Source organism: Phyllostomus hastatus, unplaced genomic scaffold (assembly GCF_019186645.2).
Source record: "Phyllostomus hastatus isolate PE091 unplaced genomic scaffold, TTU_PhHast_1.1 phas_scaffold_317, whole genome shotgun sequence".
Lineage (NCBI taxonomy): Eukaryota > Metazoa > Chordata > Mammalia > Chiroptera > Phyllostomidae > Phyllostomus > Phyllostomus hastatus.
Window position 1 is genome coordinate 2,975,558 of NW_025334023.1, and position 17,119 is coordinate 2,992,676.

The 17,119-nt window shown below is 36.6% G+C and overlaps 1 protein-coding gene across 1 annotated transcript in view; it reads left to right on the top strand.

Annotated features, from left to right (window-relative positions):
* The window catches only part of PPME1 (protein phosphatase methylesterase 1), a 66,766-nt gene that overhangs the window by 19,326 nt on the left and 30,321 nt on the right, over positions 1 to 17,119 (top strand). Inside the window, exons 2-4 of the mRNA XM_045818282.1 lie at positions 3,206 to 3,299; positions 3,856 to 3,948; positions 16,126 to 16,183. Coding sequence (XP_045674238.1) covers positions 3,206 to 3,299; positions 3,856 to 3,948; positions 16,126 to 16,183 — 245 coding nt within the window. The remainder of the gene's footprint in view (positions 1 to 3,205; positions 3,300 to 3,855; positions 3,949 to 16,125; positions 16,184 to 17,119) is intronic.

Consider the following 17,119-nt stretch of genomic DNA (forward strand, 5'->3'; position numbering starts at 1 on the left):
CAAAATTGCCTAACGTTGTGGAGTGTAGAAACAATTACATGTTCAAATGAAGATGTTACAAATATGCCAGAAAAATCTCTGGGAGTAGGAACAGCTTTTGAAGGTATATATTGTTGGCTCTTTTACCAGATGGGAATTGCTCATATATTTCTATAAGTTGGGTGGTCCCTGAAACTTTATTTTTTTTAAATGAAGGAAATTAGAAGCAGAGGATATTCTCTCAGGAAGAATTTCTGTTTATAGGAAGTAATTTTTCTTGAAAAACAAGATTTTATTTATTTAATTTTAGAGAGGGGGAAAGGGAAGAAGAGGAACATTTATCAGTTGCCTCTCACATGGCCCCAACCGGGGACTTGGCCTGCAATCCAGACAAGTGGGAATCCTGACTGGTTTGCAGGATGACGCCCAATTCACTGAGCCACACCAGTCAGGGCAAGAAGTAATTTTTCTTTAACTGATGCCCAGCCAACTTGTAAAGTTTCTGTGGCCTTGACAAAGTCAGCCATATTTAGAATCTGAAAAGGAAACCTTTGATAATATTTCCTAAAGCCTTAATACTTCTCAGAAGCATAAATGAGAGAGTGGGAGAGAAAAAGAAGAATCTGAGAATTATTAATATAGCATTGGGGTAAAAAGCAGAAGGTTTGAAGAGTGATGGTTTGAATTAGAGTTAAATACCATCACTGCCACTTAGTAGTTGTATAACCTTGGACAAATTACTTTATATCTGTAAATCTGTTTTTCATCTGTGAAATGGTGATAAAAATAACTCAAAATTTTGTGAGGATTAAATGGAATCCTGCCTGTAAATTACTTCACACATTGACTCACTGTAATGTATAGTAAATGTTAGGTACTAGTACTGTGGAGATATCAAAAATCTACTCATAATAGATCCTTAGAATCCATTGTAACATGTCGGGCATGCCATGTTGTGGTGGTTATATTTAAAATTAGCATATGCATAGATGTATTTGTGACTGATGAATAGGTAGAATTAAGAGTTCTGCTTTTAGTTTTCTAGTAGGAGTTTAGGTGCAGCCAGCAAAAGAAGAAAAATGGGTCTAGGTTGAAGTTTTAGTTTACTTTCACAAAGGGAGTTTTTCTATCAGAAGATAGGATTGCTCATTTACTGAGCAACCATCAAATACTAGATAGATTCTTTTAAAATGTATTATTTTATTTACTGCAATCCAAGGCAGAATGAGTTTAAGTAATTTGAACTTGCTCAAGCCCATACTGTATTAGGAATTTGTAGCAAATGATAGGAAAATAGTAGGAACTGTGGAAAATTTGAATCCCTCTCCCATTCCAAATCGTATACTCTACTTTTATATTCCCACCACCTCCCTCTCAACTTGGGGGATGTTAAAAATTAGTGCCGGCCTGGCTGGGTGGCTAAGTTGGTTGGAACATCAGCCTGTGCATGAAAAGGATGCAGCTTTGATTTCCAATCAGGGCACATTAGTAGCTTGGAAATTCTATCCCTGCCCACGATGCAGGCATGTATGGGAGACAATTGATAGATGTTTCTCTCTTCCTCTTTCTCTGAAATCAATAAAAACATTCCCTTGGGTGAGGATTGAAAAGAAGTAGTGCTTTGTCACACATCAGACCATTTAAATCAACTTTTAGGAGTGAGACCCTGCAGGGGAGAGGGGAGGGAATTTTAGGGGAAAAGGGTGAATGTTTACAGGACCAACTGTAAAGGACACACGGACAATAACAAGGGGGGACATGGAAACTGGAGGGAGGTGGGGAGGTCTGGGGGGGTGGGTTGGGATGGGGGGGAAGGCAGAAAACTGTACTTGAACAACAATTAAAATAAGAAAAAAGGAAAGAAAAAAACCTCCTGAAGTGATTTTATTGTTATGTGAATTGAGAACTGACATGTTCTAATGCCTACAAGAGAGTACATAGTCAATAAATACTTGACTTTTGAAAGAATACAAACTTGACTGCCCAGCTGCTCAGTTGTAATTCTTTCCTGTATTACTGTCAACCTAAAGTGATTTTGTGTTAACTTAAATCTTAAAAGGGCTTTGTATGATACTTTGTACCTATTCTCCATTCATCCCTATGCAGGAAAATGTCTGGCAGGAGATAATGTTTTGCTGCTCATAGAATTCTGAATTTCCTCCATTACTGGTGAGAAGAATAGGTGTGGAAATAGGGGAAAGCTCAGGATTTCTTTCTTGTGTTCCAGCCAAGGTTGAAGACAGTTGTAAATGTACCTTTATTGCTTATGTTTGTTTTACAATAGTCTTACATTTTTAAATACATGGTTCAAAAATCAAAAGATAGAAAGTGATATATATTGAAGATTGTCCCTCTCATCTCCCATGATACCATCAGCGTTATATCAGTGTTCTTTCAGAGATATTCTAAATATATATAAACAATTGGATTTATACATATTTCCTATTTTTATCCAAATGGTAATATGTACCAAACTTGATATGTAATCAAGTTAGTTTACTTAACAGTGTATCTTTCCATATATAAAGAATTTTATCAGTATATAAATGTTTCCTTCAGAAATAAATAAATGTTTCCTTTTAACAACTAAATAGTATTTCTCTGTTTACAATTTATTTTAATCATTTACCTTTTGGTGGGTGTTTAGGTTGTTTTCAACTTTTTTCTGCTACAGACAGTGCTAGATTAAATAGATAAGTCATTTAACTTTGTGAGCATATATTCAGATAAATTTCTAGAAATTGAAGGCATTAATATTACCAGTTTGCCTTCTGTGAAGACTGAATATTTATTGGTTGGGAAATGATATCATGAAATTATGCGAGGTGTTAAAGGTATGAAGAAGCATAAGTGACCAAAAATGTTTGTTAACAAGAATGATATTAAAGTAGGTTGAGAGGATAAGAATGAGCCTATAGCCAAGAACTAGGAGAAAGAGCTATTGGGTTTTGTGGTGTGTATATATACACAGAAAACATTTGTGATGAAAGTATACTAATGAATTTCTTCAAATCCTAAAATTGTTACTCTTAAAAGTATTTGAACTTTTAGAAACACATTTTTAATGTACTACTTTGTGTATGAAAACTCTTCATATCTTTAAGGGAAAATACCCTCATTATTTTCATTTCAGATTTGCATTTAGCATTTATTTGATCAAGATTTTATCTTTTCATGCATAACTATTTTTTACTTGAAATCTCTCTCCCTCTTTTTATTTCCTTAGCCCTGGAAGAAAGCGGGACTTTTCACCTGTTCCTTGGAGTCAGTACTTTGAGTCCATGGAAGATGTAGAAGTAGAGAATGAAACTGGCAAGGATATATCCTTTGCAAAATGGCTTTTTCTTCAGTAAGCTTATAGTGTTGTTTAAGTTAGAAAAGTTGTGTAGTTCCTAAAATATTCTTTATTCTATTGTTTATTTCATTTTTATTCTTCACCTGTTATTTTATGCAGTATGGAATATTGCCTATAAGTCAAGGCCAATATATTACTTGCTTATAATTGTCTAATGCATGGGGAAAGGATTAAGAATTAAATTTCTGAAACATATATACCTTAATGGCCCAGGGGAAAGTTTCATAAATTAAGTGAGTTGAACTGGTTTTTAGTGTCTAGAAACCAGGGACTGTGTCTTCAGAAGCACAAAGAGAATCCTTTTTTTTTCCTATTGAAAAATGGTCACTCTGAGTCCTTGCTTCAAAAACAGAAGTTTGTTATCTTAGAAACTTATATTTAAGTGTCCCTTGAATTTGGAAGTTTGCAGCTTTGCACGTAGCTCAGTGCTGCATAAGTTTTCTAATCAGCATTATTATGAGTAATTAATCAAAAACTTCAGTGAACAAAAGCTTAGATATGTTTTCTTTAACTATTCATACACTTTTCGAGTTTATAAGAGTGGTTCAGAGGGTCCTGTCCTACTCCTTCTGCATGGAGGAGGCCATTCTGCCCTTTCCTGGGCTGTGTTCACGGTAAGTAAGTAGTTGATAGTAAAAGTTGATGTTAGCAAAATCATTGTTTACTTCTGGATAAATTTAACTAGCCTAACTCTTCCTTCTGTACTCAGTCATATGACTTGATATAAAAAGGTTATGGATGTCAGTCAATTTTATATTCATCATGGTAGGCCAAAGATAAACTAGAGGTTCTTAACTGGGTGGGTTTCAGTGCATGAATTCTTCAGTTTATGAAATGTTTTTTTATTTTATATATATATAGATAACTATTTTTTATTGTTATCTATATATAGATAACAGATAATGTGTTCACCTGTTTAATTACAGGTGAACACATTTCCCTCCCATTGCACTCCCCTGCCCTGCATGCACACTCCATCCCCATGCTCCCACAGTCAGTCCTCACCCTGTTGTCCATGCCCATGGGTCCTTTATACATGTTCCTTGACGTAACTCTTCCCCTCCTTTCCCCCACGATCCTCCTTCCCCCTTCCCTCTGGTCACTGTCAGTTTGTTCTTTATTTCCATGCCTCTGGTTCTATTTTGCCCGCTTGTGGGTTTTGTTGATTAGGTTCCACTAATAGATGAGATCATATGGTATTTGTCTTTCACCGCCTGGCTTATTTCACTTAGCATAATGCTCTCCAGTTTCATCCAAGCTTCTGTGAAGGGTAGAAGTTCCTTCTTTCTTTCTGCTGCATAGTATTCCATTGTGTAAATGTACCACAGTTTTTTGACCCATTCATTTACTGATGGGCACTTAGGTTGTTTCCAGCACTTAGCTGTGAACATTGGGTTTTATTGTTCCTTTTGAATTGGTGTTTCAGGATTCTTAGGTTATAATCTCAGCAGTGGAATCACTGGATCAAAAGGCAGTTCCATTTTCAGTTTTTTGAGGAAATTCCATACTGTTTTCCACAGTGGTTGCACCAGTCTGCATTCCCACCAGCAGTGCACTAGGGTTCCTTTTTTCCACAACCTCACCAGCACTTGTTGTTGATTTGTTAATGATGGTGTGAAGTGGTATCTCATTGTGGTTTTAATTAGCATCTCTCTGACAGCTAGTGATGTTGAGTATTCTTTCATATGGGCCCTCAGTATGTCCTCCTTGGAGAAGTGTCTGTTCAGGTCCTTTGCTCATTTTTTAATTATATTGTTTGTCTTCCTGGTGTGGAGTCTTATGAGTTCTTTATATATTTTTGAGATCAAACCTTTGTTTATATATATTTCATTGGGATAAGGGGGATGGGATTTGTGCCTTGTCAGAAGTGGGGGTCTGTCACCCTGGCTGGTGTGGCTCAGTGAATTGAGTGCCGGCCAGCAAACCAAAGGGTTACCAGTTTGATTCCCAGTCAGGGCACATGCCCGGGTTGCGGGCCAGGTCCCTAATAGGGGATGCATGATAGACAACCACACACTAATGTTTTTTTCCTTCTCTCCCACCCTTCCCCTCTGTCTAAAAATAAATAAATAAAATCTTTTAAAAAATGGGAGCCTGTATGTCAGTCATCTAGGTATGGATAAATAGACATACCCAAGACTCTACCCAAGTGCTTTAGCTAGAGATAGTCTATTTTTTATTTGTCTCCCTCATAGAGCTTATTGTAATACTTTATACATGGAGATGTCCCATAAGTATTTAGAAAATATTTCTTCTTTTATACAAATAATATTTTGTATTTTAATGGTACTTGTGAGCTACTAGGAAGTAAGCAGTATTTGGTTGATGATACCCTGGTCTGGAGTAGAAGATACGTGTCTATGTGAATGCTGTTAGTCTTCCTAATATCCTTGACTTTGGGATGGGACAGTCCATGTGCAAAGAGAGACACTGCAAAGAGAGACACTAGCAACATTCCTGTCTAAAGTGAAATTGTCATACCTCCTTATGTGTATCAAACAGATATACACACTTCCTCCATTTACCACTAGAGAGTCTGAACGATATAAAATGGGAGCAAGTGGGAATATAGCCCTAGATACTTGGAGCCAGATGGCTTTAGAGTTAAGAAGGCTTCCGAATACACAATTTTGTTTCTGGCAGGATTATTGGGATTAGATATATAAAATCACCTTCTGGTTTCGTCTATTAGACTATGAAGTCCTTGAGAACAGGGAAAACGTCTTACTCTTTTTTGTTTCCCAGTTGCCTGAAATGATTCTTGAAACATAGGTACTTACTCAACTGTAGTAAATGATTAAATGATTTGTCCCTCTCTTGTTTACTTCCTTTCTTTTGCTTTAGGACATGGCTGTACAATTTGCTCACACATGCCAGACTGTTTCATGTCTCTAGACATGTATTGTCCAATAGAGATATAATGCAAGCCATATATGTAATTTTAAATTTCCTAGTAGGGACATTAAATAGATGAAAAGAAACAGGTGAAATTCATTTTAACATATACTTTATTTATTTTATTATTATTATTATTTTTAATATTTTATTTATTTATTTTTAGAGAGGGAAAGGAGGGAGATAGAGAGAGAGAGAGAAACATCAATGTGTGGTTGCTGGGGGTTATGGCCTGCAACCCAGGAATGTACCCTGGCTGGGAATCGAACCTGGGACACTTTGGTTCCCAGCCCCCGCTCAATCTACTGAGCTATGCCAGCCAGGGCCTACATATACTTTATTTTAAAAAATATTTTATTTATTTATTTTTAGAGATTGGGGAAGGGAGGGAGAAAGAGAAAGAGAGACACATCAATGTGTGAGAGATACATTGATTGGTTGCCTCTTGCACACCCCCAGCTAGGGGACCTAGCCCACAACCCAGGCATGTGCCCTGACTGGGAATCAAACCAGTGACTTTTTGGTTCACAGGCTGGTGCTCAGTCCACTGAGCCACACCAGCCAGGGCTAATTTTAATATATATTTTATTTAATTCATTATACTCAAAATTTTATCCTTCTAAAAGGTAATATAAAAATTACTGTTGAGATATTTCACTTTATTTTTTACACTGACTTTGAAATACAGTGTGTATTTTATACTTATAGCACATCTCAGTTTGGAGTAGCCACATTTCCAGTCCTTAGTAGCATAGCTTTAGTCATTTACATTCCATAACTAAATTGTAAGCTTTTTTAGACGCAAAGAGCATGGTTTATTTTTGCCTGCCTTGTATTGTATGCTCAGGGAATGTTCTTGAATGAACAGTTAATAGCAACATCTTCCTAATTTAGCAGCTATAGAAATAAATATACCCTAGTTGCCCTGAGCCAAGGTCAGAGTCACCAGAAATGGCTCCTGTACCATGACTTGCCTGGCTCTCCTCTAAACTACTACACTGTTGCTGGGCAGCTTAACACATTGGAGACATGAAAGGAAAGAAATGTGTGACTGGGGAGAAGAAAGAGGCCCCATCTTAATTGGCATGTTAATATGCAGGCAGCTGTGTTGAAACTTGCTAGGAATAGTAACTCCAGGCTCTGTTTCATAAGAAATTCGGCAAAAGGTAGTCTGTGGATAGAAAAAGCTTTATTCCAAGGATAGTACTTAATGGGTTACAGGATTTTGTAAAATTTGAAGAGAATTACATATGTAGGCTAGAGGTGGCCTAACTATATACTTTGAACTTTTGAGTAGCTCCCTGGTAGTCTAGTGCAAATTCAGAGCTAATATTACCTATTTGAGTATTCAGAGTCCTTAGAAATAAAGGATCTAGATAGGGCTAGAATAGACTTTTCACAAAACAGCTGTTGCTTTTGACACTGATAGAAGGAACAATGAAGTAGAAGTCAGAAGATGTGATTTCTAGCTCCAATTTTACCAGTTTTAGTAGTGTATCCTTGAGGAAGCTACTCAAGCCCTTGAGCAAGCCACATAAGCCTTCATTCTCCAAGTACAGTTCTCTTATACTTCAGAGTTTCTTTGAAGATTATGTGAGGTAATGGATATGAAAACTTTGTAAATTATAAACCTTTGTACAAATATTATGATAATAAGCTATTGACATGTACTGATACTAAATAATTTCATCTCATCAATTGGGACAATGAAATAACATGGAAAGCCTGACATAGAGGAGGTAATTGATAAATAGCTGCTGACATTATTATACTTGTATCATTATAGCAGATACCTCTAGTTCTTTTACCAAAATATAGTCTACAAGTAACAAATTCCATGAAAAATTAATGAAGTAGGGATTTTGTGATTAAATGAGCTTGAGAAACATTACATACAATGTTCTTTTTTTTATACCTTGCTTGCAAATTCATCCCACATATCAGTATATTATTAAAGTCTTTAGGGTGTCCTTCAATAAATCTGGTTAATTTCAACCATCTCTTCCAAATGTATTTGACCACTTGATTCCTTTTTTCTCAAACATCAAAAACAATTGAATCTGAAGTATCTGCTGATTCTCACACTTTGTGAAACTCCTTTATAGATAGATCATTGTGTCCTAGTTGCTTACCTGGTTTACTGGTGAAACCAAGGGAATTCCTCACCACTCAATTAACTTTATAGCTTGGACTTTGGCTGGTTAAATTACCTGCCCTTTTTTGTTGTTATTCCTGACATGTACCAGCCTACTGAATGTGTTTATATGTGACTGTGCTTTGAAAAGAAAAATGGCTACATGAAAGCTAGTGCTCTTGCAATTGACTGGATTCTAGAGCTCATATTTCCTCAAGCACTGGAACATGTCTGTGAATCCAAAGGCAGCTCTGGCAAATAGCAGGAATAAGTTGCTCAAGCACCTTTTAATCACGAGAGGCAGAATTTCCCTCAGACCTTCACCCAGATAATAATCAGTAACATTAGGCATAAAATAGAAGCACAGAGGCACTAGCATAGGAGGACAAGTATACTGACAGACAAAGGAAGAGATGAACAACTGGTTAATATCTATGATGCTAGATCATGAGACCTCTGAGAGCAGAGACTGTGTTTTATTCACCTTTATATGTCTAGTACCCAGGGCCTGGCATGGAGTTGATGTTCAGTAGTTCTTCCTTGAATAAGTTAATACCAGCTCTGAACAATTAATAGAGGTTAAGTTTTGTTCATTATATTCTGTTTAAGAAAGCAGAAAAGTATGTAATTTTCCTAAAGTCTTTATTAAATGACAATAAATCATTTACATATGGCTGATACATAAAGAAGTTGTATGAGATGGTTAAAACAAATCCCAAACTCCAGGAGACATGAGGCCAAAGGATCTGACAAGATAGTTTTATTGAATAAGCAGAGAATGTTCATCCTCACTAGTCATCAGATACAATTCATAAGAAGTATCATTTCTTTATGTATCAAATGAGTATTTTTCAAAACCAATCTTCAATGTTGGCATAGGTACTAGAAAACAAATACTTGCAAACATTGTTGGTGGCATTGTCAGTAGAGCTCTTTGGGAAAGTAATTTTGAATCATCAGATATTTATACCATTTGACACAGAAATTGTTCTTCTAAGAATCTGTTCTAAGGAAAAATACCAAATACAGGAAAAGCTGTTTGTCTAAAATTAACAATCCCAATGTCCAACAATAAATGGCTAAATAAACTGGATGTACCTATAAGACAAGATAATATACAATCTTTTAAAACAATTCTCCTGGACACTATGGAAAAAGCTGTTTTTCTGTTTTCTAAATTTTCTTTCAGTTGTACACTTTCTTTTATTACTTCTGTAACATAAAGATGGATTTTTTTTACTGGACACTTTTTTCAAAGGAAAGAGTTTATATTTCAAAAGTTGTATTCAAGGTTTATTCAGTTCTGTATCCCACAGGTTCAAAGGAGATTGGCAAACTGAGACTTGTTCAAAAAAGAGCAGCCAAGATGAGAGTACTGAAACCAATAGCATTCAGTAAACAAACTGAAATGTTTGGCCTGAGAAAAGCAGACTTGGGAGGCATAATATTTGCTTTCAGCTGTAATATTAATTTTTTAAAAATCAGCCAAATATTTTAAACATTTATTATGTGCCAGGTACTTTGCTTACCTACATGATTCCATTTAATCCTTTTTATATTTTTGTGAGGTTAGGCAGATGAGAACATTGGAATTTAGAGAAATAATAGCCAGTCATGGCACCAACACTCAAACCTACCTCTGTCTTCCTGCAGTGTCAATTTTCTCTGAAGACCAGTTCTACACTGCCTTGAGAGTGGAGACTCAGGACAGAGACCATATAGATATATTTTTGACATACATAATGCTGAACTTATAAAGATTGGGGCGATTTCAAAGCAGACAAAGCCCTCTACAGAAGAAAAGTGAGCATCATCTTGGTAGTATACTAGTGTAGTGCATATTGTAGCATTTAATTGTGAATATATCCTAAAGTTCCTTCTTAGCCATCATTTTATAAAATCTCTGGATCATTTTTGCATTAAATGTTTTGTGGGTCTTTTGGGGGGATACCAGAGATTCACCTGAATAAGTTCTATTATCAAGAGAAAGCATTTCTATTTTTGGCTTTAGGAACAGGAGAAAAAAAAAGTGTGTGTGTGAGAGAGAAATAATTTTTTTTATTAAAGAGTGATAACTAAGAGAGGGAAATTACGGTGTTTTAAAGAGTAAGCTTGGTTTGAGTGCAGGCTGCAAACCAAAGTGTAGCAGGTTCGATTCCCAGTCAGGGCACATGCCTAGGTTGCAGGCCATGGCCCCCAGCAACTGCACATTGATGTTTCTCTCTCTTTCTCTTCCTCCCTTCCTTCTCTAAAAAATAAAATAAATAAAATCTTTAAAAAAAGAGTAAGCTTAAGATCTATACAAAATTAATTTTTCAGAATTCAGTATACTAGCAATGGTTAATATACTGGATGTAACCAAGGAATAAGGAGTTGTTATAGTGCCCTGGCTGGTGTGGCTCAGTTGGTTGGAGCCTCATTTCGTAAACTGAAAGGTTGTGGGTTCAATTTCTGGTCAGGGCACATGCCTAGGTTGCATGTTTGGTCCCCAGTTGGGGCATGTGTGAGAGGTAACTGATTGGTGCTTCTCTCTCACATTGATGTTTCTCTCCCTCCCTTCCCTCTCTAAAAAAAATCAATAAGCATGTCCTTGGGTGAAAATTAAAAATAAAGAATTAATAACAATCAAGTTGATTATATATGGTGGGTGGTGAATTACTTAGGGCTTCTCTAGGCCTTTCCATCAGGAAGTACTGGGTAAAACAGACTGGCCTATTGCCATGAGAATCCAGAACTAAGCAGAAATTGAAGTTTGGCTGAGAGAGGAAGGGAACAGTGGGAGCTCATTAATAGATGCAGCCTCAGCAGGCTAAATTTTGCCAGCCTCCAGTTAGTTATTTTCAGGTTTGGTACCTCTGAGGGACTTGTGACCAAACAAGTGAGAATAGATTGAAGCCAGGAATTGAATCTGAAGTGTTTGTTGAATCCTGTTGTTTCTTCCAGTTAATTCAATTCATGTAGCACATATTTACTGAGTATGTTCTATATTTCAGGTATTGTGCTGGATTAGTAAAGGTAGAAAAATGAGAGTTCACCTTTTTTTAAAACTTTTTAAATTGAATTTATTGGGGTGACGTGGGTTTATAAAATTATATATGTTTCAGGTGTACAGTTCTATGACACATCATCTATATTTGTATTGTGTTCACCATGCCAAGTCAAGTCTCCTTCCATAACATCCTCCCCAAATCCTCTTCTATGTCCCCCAGCCCTCCTATTCAGAGTTCACACTTTAACAAGATTAGCCAATCAGAAAATACTTGTTAACTGCCTGCATTTTACCAGGCATTTATGCTAGGTGCTATGGATACAGTGGAGAATTAAACATATTTGCTGTCCTCTTGTTCATATTATGATTTAAGTCTAATAGGGAAAATGGAGATGACACATGTGTTCAAATGACACAGCAAAGATTTAATTTACGAGTCTCATTTTAAACAGATTGGGGTTTGAATCCTAAAACAGCTTAATCTACCAAGCTTTAGTTTCTTTTTTTTTTTTAAGATTGTATTTATTTATTTTTAGAAAGGGAAGGGAGGGAGAGAGAGAGACAGACAGACAGACAGACAGACACATCAATATCCGGTTGCTGGGGGTCATGGCCTGCAACCCAGGCATGTATCCTGACTGGGAATCAAACCTGTGACACTTTGGTTCGCAGCCCACACTCAGTCCACTGAGCTATGCCAGCTAGGGCAAGCTTTACTTTCTTAATCTGTAAAATGAGTATAATACCATCTAGCTAATGGGGTGGTTGTGAGAATAAACAAGATGTGCAGTTCTTGATAAAGTGCACTCAGGCACTCAGTTTAAGATGAGTTTACAATATCTATTGCAGAAGGCACAAAAGTAACAGAGAAGGATATATAAACTTACAACAATGTGTCTATCTTACTATTAATAAGGAAAATATTAAGTAAAAGAGTAACACTTTTCACCCATCAAATTAGCCAAAATTAAAAAATTTGAGGATCTCATGTCTGTAAGGATACCTGTTTTTCCATACCTTTACCAATATTTCATATACCTTTCAGAACCTGTTCTGTCAGCAACAAAAATTGTGCTGATATTTTTCCAGCCTACTTCTCAGAGAGATAATAAGGTGAGATAACAAAGTGATACAACAAAATGTTATTACAGCTCATATTTTACTTGCTCTAGTCTAGGACTAGGTGAACTTACAATTGTTAGAATCACCTGGGGAACTCTAAAATGTGTAACTATCATGGCCCCACCCCAGATCTCTCAGATAAATCAGAATTTCTGATGGGTTAGCTTGAGCAGTAGTAATTCCTAAAGCTCCTTGTATAATTCTGTTAGGCAACCTGAGTTGAGAACCACCTGGAACCAGGCTGCTTGGATTTTAATCTTGGCGTTGCCATTTAATAGCTGTCTGGCCCTAGGCAAGTTACTTAATCTCTCTGTAAAATGTCCTCACCTGTAACATGGTGAGAATTATGTCTGAATAAGACTTGGGAGGAGAGCGTTAGATAATTCATCTGAAGCACTTAGATTGGAAGTAATGCTAAAGGCATCCCAATTTCTGATTTCAAATTTTATTACAAAGCTATAGTAATCAAAACAATGTGGTATTGGCATAAAAATAGACCAGTGAAACAGAATCAAGACCTCTGATACCCACGCATTATATGATCAACTAATGTTTGACAAGAGAACCAGGAAGATTCAATGGGGAAAGAATAGTCTTTTTCAAATAAACAGTGCTGGGGAAACTGGCTAACCCACATACAGAAGAATGAAATTAGATCTCTATCTTACACCACTCACAAAGTAACTTGAAATGTGTTAGGGACTTAAATGTAAGACCTGAACCTGTAAAACTACTGGAAGGAAACAAGGAAAAAGCCACTTGACATTGATTGGCTTTGGCAATTATTTTTTGGATGTAACACCAAAAGCAAAAATAAACAAGTGGGACTATATCAAACTAAAAGGATCTTGTCCTGGATGGTGTGGCTCAGTGAATTGAGCGCCAGCCTGCGAACCAAAGGGTTGCTGGTTCGATTCCCAGTCAGGGTACATGCCTGTGTTATGGGCCAGGTCCCTAGTAGGAGGCACACCAGAGGCAACCACACATTGATATTTCTCCCCCTCTCTTTCTCTCTCCCTTCCCCTCTGTCTAAAAATAAATAAGTAAAATCTTTAAAAAAAATTAAAAGTGTCTGTAAGCAAACAAAACAAAATAGCAAAATGAAAATGCAACCTACAAAATAGAAGCAAATATTTGAAAACCATCTATCTGATAAGGGGTTAATATCCAAAATATATAAGGAACTCATATAACTCAGTAGCAAAATAAAGTCTGATGAAAAATGTGCAAAAAACCTGAACAGACATTTTTCCAAAGAAGAATATAAATGGCCAACAGGTGCAAGAAAAGATGGTTGACATCACTAATTATCAGGAAAATGCAAATTAAAACCACAATGAGATGTCTATTACCTCACCACTGTTGAAATGGCTATTATCAAAAAGGTGAGAGACAAGTGTTTTGGTGAGGCTGCATGAAATAAAAGGGAACCCTTGTCCACTGTTGGTGGGAATGTAAATTGGTTACAGCCATGGAAAACAGTATGAAGCATCTTCAAAAAGTTAAAAGTAGAACTACCATATGATCCAACAATCCCACTTCTGGATAATATTCAAAGGAAATGAAAACACTATCTCAAAGAGGTAGCTGCACCCCCAAGTTCATAGCAGTGTTATGCACAATACCCAAGACATGGAAACAACCTGAACATCTGTTATTGGATAAATGGAAAAGGAAAATGTGATACACACACACACAGGAATATCGTTCAGCCATATAAAAGGGAATCCTGCCTTTTGGAACAACATGGAGAACCTTGAGGATGTTATGCTAGGTGAAATAAGGCAGACAAACACAAATACTGTATGTTCTCATGTATGCAGAATCTAAAAGAGCTGAACTCGTAGGAATAGAGATTGGGGCTAGAAGGCCGGGGAATATGGGGAAATATTGGTAAAAGGGTACAAACTCCCATCTATAAGATGAGTAAGTTCTGGGGATCTAATTTATGGCATGGTGACTATAATGAATTATAGTATATTATATACTTGAAAGCTGTTAAAAGACTGGATCTTAAATGTTATCAACACACACACAGTATGTGAGAAAACAGGTGCCAACTAACCTTGTAATCATTTTGCAGTATACATGTGTTTCAAATCATCACATTGTATACCGTAAACTTACATATATGTCAGTAATAATAAAGCTGGGAGGAAAAGATCACAGGAAATACCCAAAGAGATGACAAAGGGCTACATTTGGATAGCAAGTCAAAGAGGTTTTTTTTTCTTTTTTCTTTTCTTTGTTTTCAACATATATAATAATATATTCAAGGTGATATATTTAATAGCTTAAAATAAAAATAATATGGGGAGATGTGATTTATGAAATCTGACTTGTGTCCTTACCAGTGTGGCTCAATTGGTTGGGAGTCATCCCACAAATGTTGCCGGTTCGATTCCTAGTCAGGGCACATGCCTAGGTTGAGGGTTTGGTCCCCAGTCAGAGTGTGTACAAGAGGTAACCGATCAATGTTTCTCTCTCACATCAGTGTTTCTCTGTCTTTCTTTCTCCATCCCTTCCCCTCTCTTTTAAATGAAAGGGAGGGAAGGAGGGAGGAAGGAAGAAATGAACTAGACTTGTGTTACACTTTGAATATTATATTGATAACTTACCTTGATTGTGGTTATGTATTTACTATTAACTTATTATATGACCCTGAGCAAATAATTTCCTTTCTTGTGGCCTCAGTTTCTTCATTCATGAAATGTGAGGGTTAGTCTACACAGGTCTCTTGTTTTGTTCTTAAAAGTTAAGAAATGTTGATGGCATTTACTAACACTAGTTGTGATGTATTATTGTCAAAGAATTTAGTTCATTTAAGAAGATCCCAGCCCTGGCTGGTATAGCTCAGTGGATTGAGCGGGGGCTGGGAACCAAAGTGTCCCAGGTTCGATTCCCAGCCAGGGTACATGCCTGGGTTGCAGGCCATAACCCCCAGCAACCGCACATTGATGTTTCTCTCTCTCTCTCTCTCTCTCTATTTCCCTCCCTTCCCTCTCTAAAAATAAATAAATTAATTAATTAAAAAAAGAAGATCCCCAATTATTTATGGTTTGTTTAAACCTCTAAAATTGTGGCTTCCCGTGATATATGATTTCTTTTTAAATATATTTTTATTTAACTGCAATATGAGCTTGTGTGTACTCCTGCATCTGTTCTAAGTGAACCTTTGGTAGGTTTCATGACTTGTACTGCTTTCAGAGTTATGTCATGATCTGAGTGTTACATTTGTGTGATATCCTGAGCCAAGATATTAACTGACTCATGGTCCTCATCTAGGGAATTTCCCTTCCAGAGTAGGGAAAAGATAACCAAAGAATATGGATGAAAATAATAGTTAATAGCAGAACACAGAGAATCACTGCTTAAAGATGCTCACTCTGTGTTTCATGAAAATCTAGGAAGAGTTAAGGTGTGTAGAGGGATTTAGCTGGAGAAAGCCATATTTTGAAGTTGGTATAAAGCTGTTATGTGCAACAAAAAAGCAGAAAATAGTTTAAAATTTTTTGCTTAAAATTAGAAAGTCTTCTTTTGATTGTCTTAATATCCTTGAATTCTGATGACAGTTCATTCAACGAAGTTATTGGTAATGAGGAAAGATTTGCTAACCCAGATATATCTTACTACTTTTCCTTTTCCTCCTAGGCAGCCATCATTAGTAGGGTTCAATGTAGGATTGTGGCTTTGGATCTGCGAGGTCATGGTGAGTGAAATTCTTATTTCTGACTGACATATTTACCAAGCCCTTTGAATAGTATTAAATATTACAAATTTCAATGTAGCCATCACATAATTTGGTCTGTTTCATTTGGGCATTTTGAGGGAAGTTCTAGCTTGCAGTTTTTGTAACTGTTTTATAAATACACACAAGTATATAGGTTGTTGTTTTGCTAAGAAAATGCCCTTTAATGTAACCAAATTCTGATGCTTGTGATGTATGAGGAATGTGAATAAATCTTTTTTAGGCTACTGTAATTATCTTCTTTAGGATGTCCAACTATAAAGATATGTCTGTAACAGAAAATTCTTGCTAAGCCCACCATATGAAAGGGGACCCAAATAAACCCAGAATTATCTTCCAGAAAGCAGGTCCCTTATGTTGTACAGGCTTCCCCCGCTAGGGGAGTGTTCTAGGAACCCACCTATTTCAGTGTACCAGCTGGCGTTGTTGTGAGAGGCTGTATTGGGCTTCAGTGAATTTTTTTTAGACTCTTCATCGCATTTGCCCATTTCATGATGGGTGATTTACGAGCACACCTCCTCACACTGCACTGAGTGTTCAGCAGTTTCCACCAAAAATGGTGTGACCCCGTGCCCCACCCTCCCTATTCACCTGAGCTTGCCCTGAATGACATTATTTTTGTTTGTTTCTCTGGATAAAAATGGTCCTCAAAGGGAAACGTTTTGCCAATGTGGAAGAGATGAAACAAACAAAAAAAAAATCAGAAGCACTAAAAGGCATAAAAACTTGACAAAATCAAAAACTATTTTGAGCAGTGGGAAAAATGTCTCTAGGTGTATTGCATCAAATGGAGAGAACTGTGACGGTGACTGAAGTTTAAATATGTAAGAACAAATACACAATGTTTTATAAATTCCAGGTTGTTTTGGTTCCCTCTGTATAAGTATAAAGTTCCCA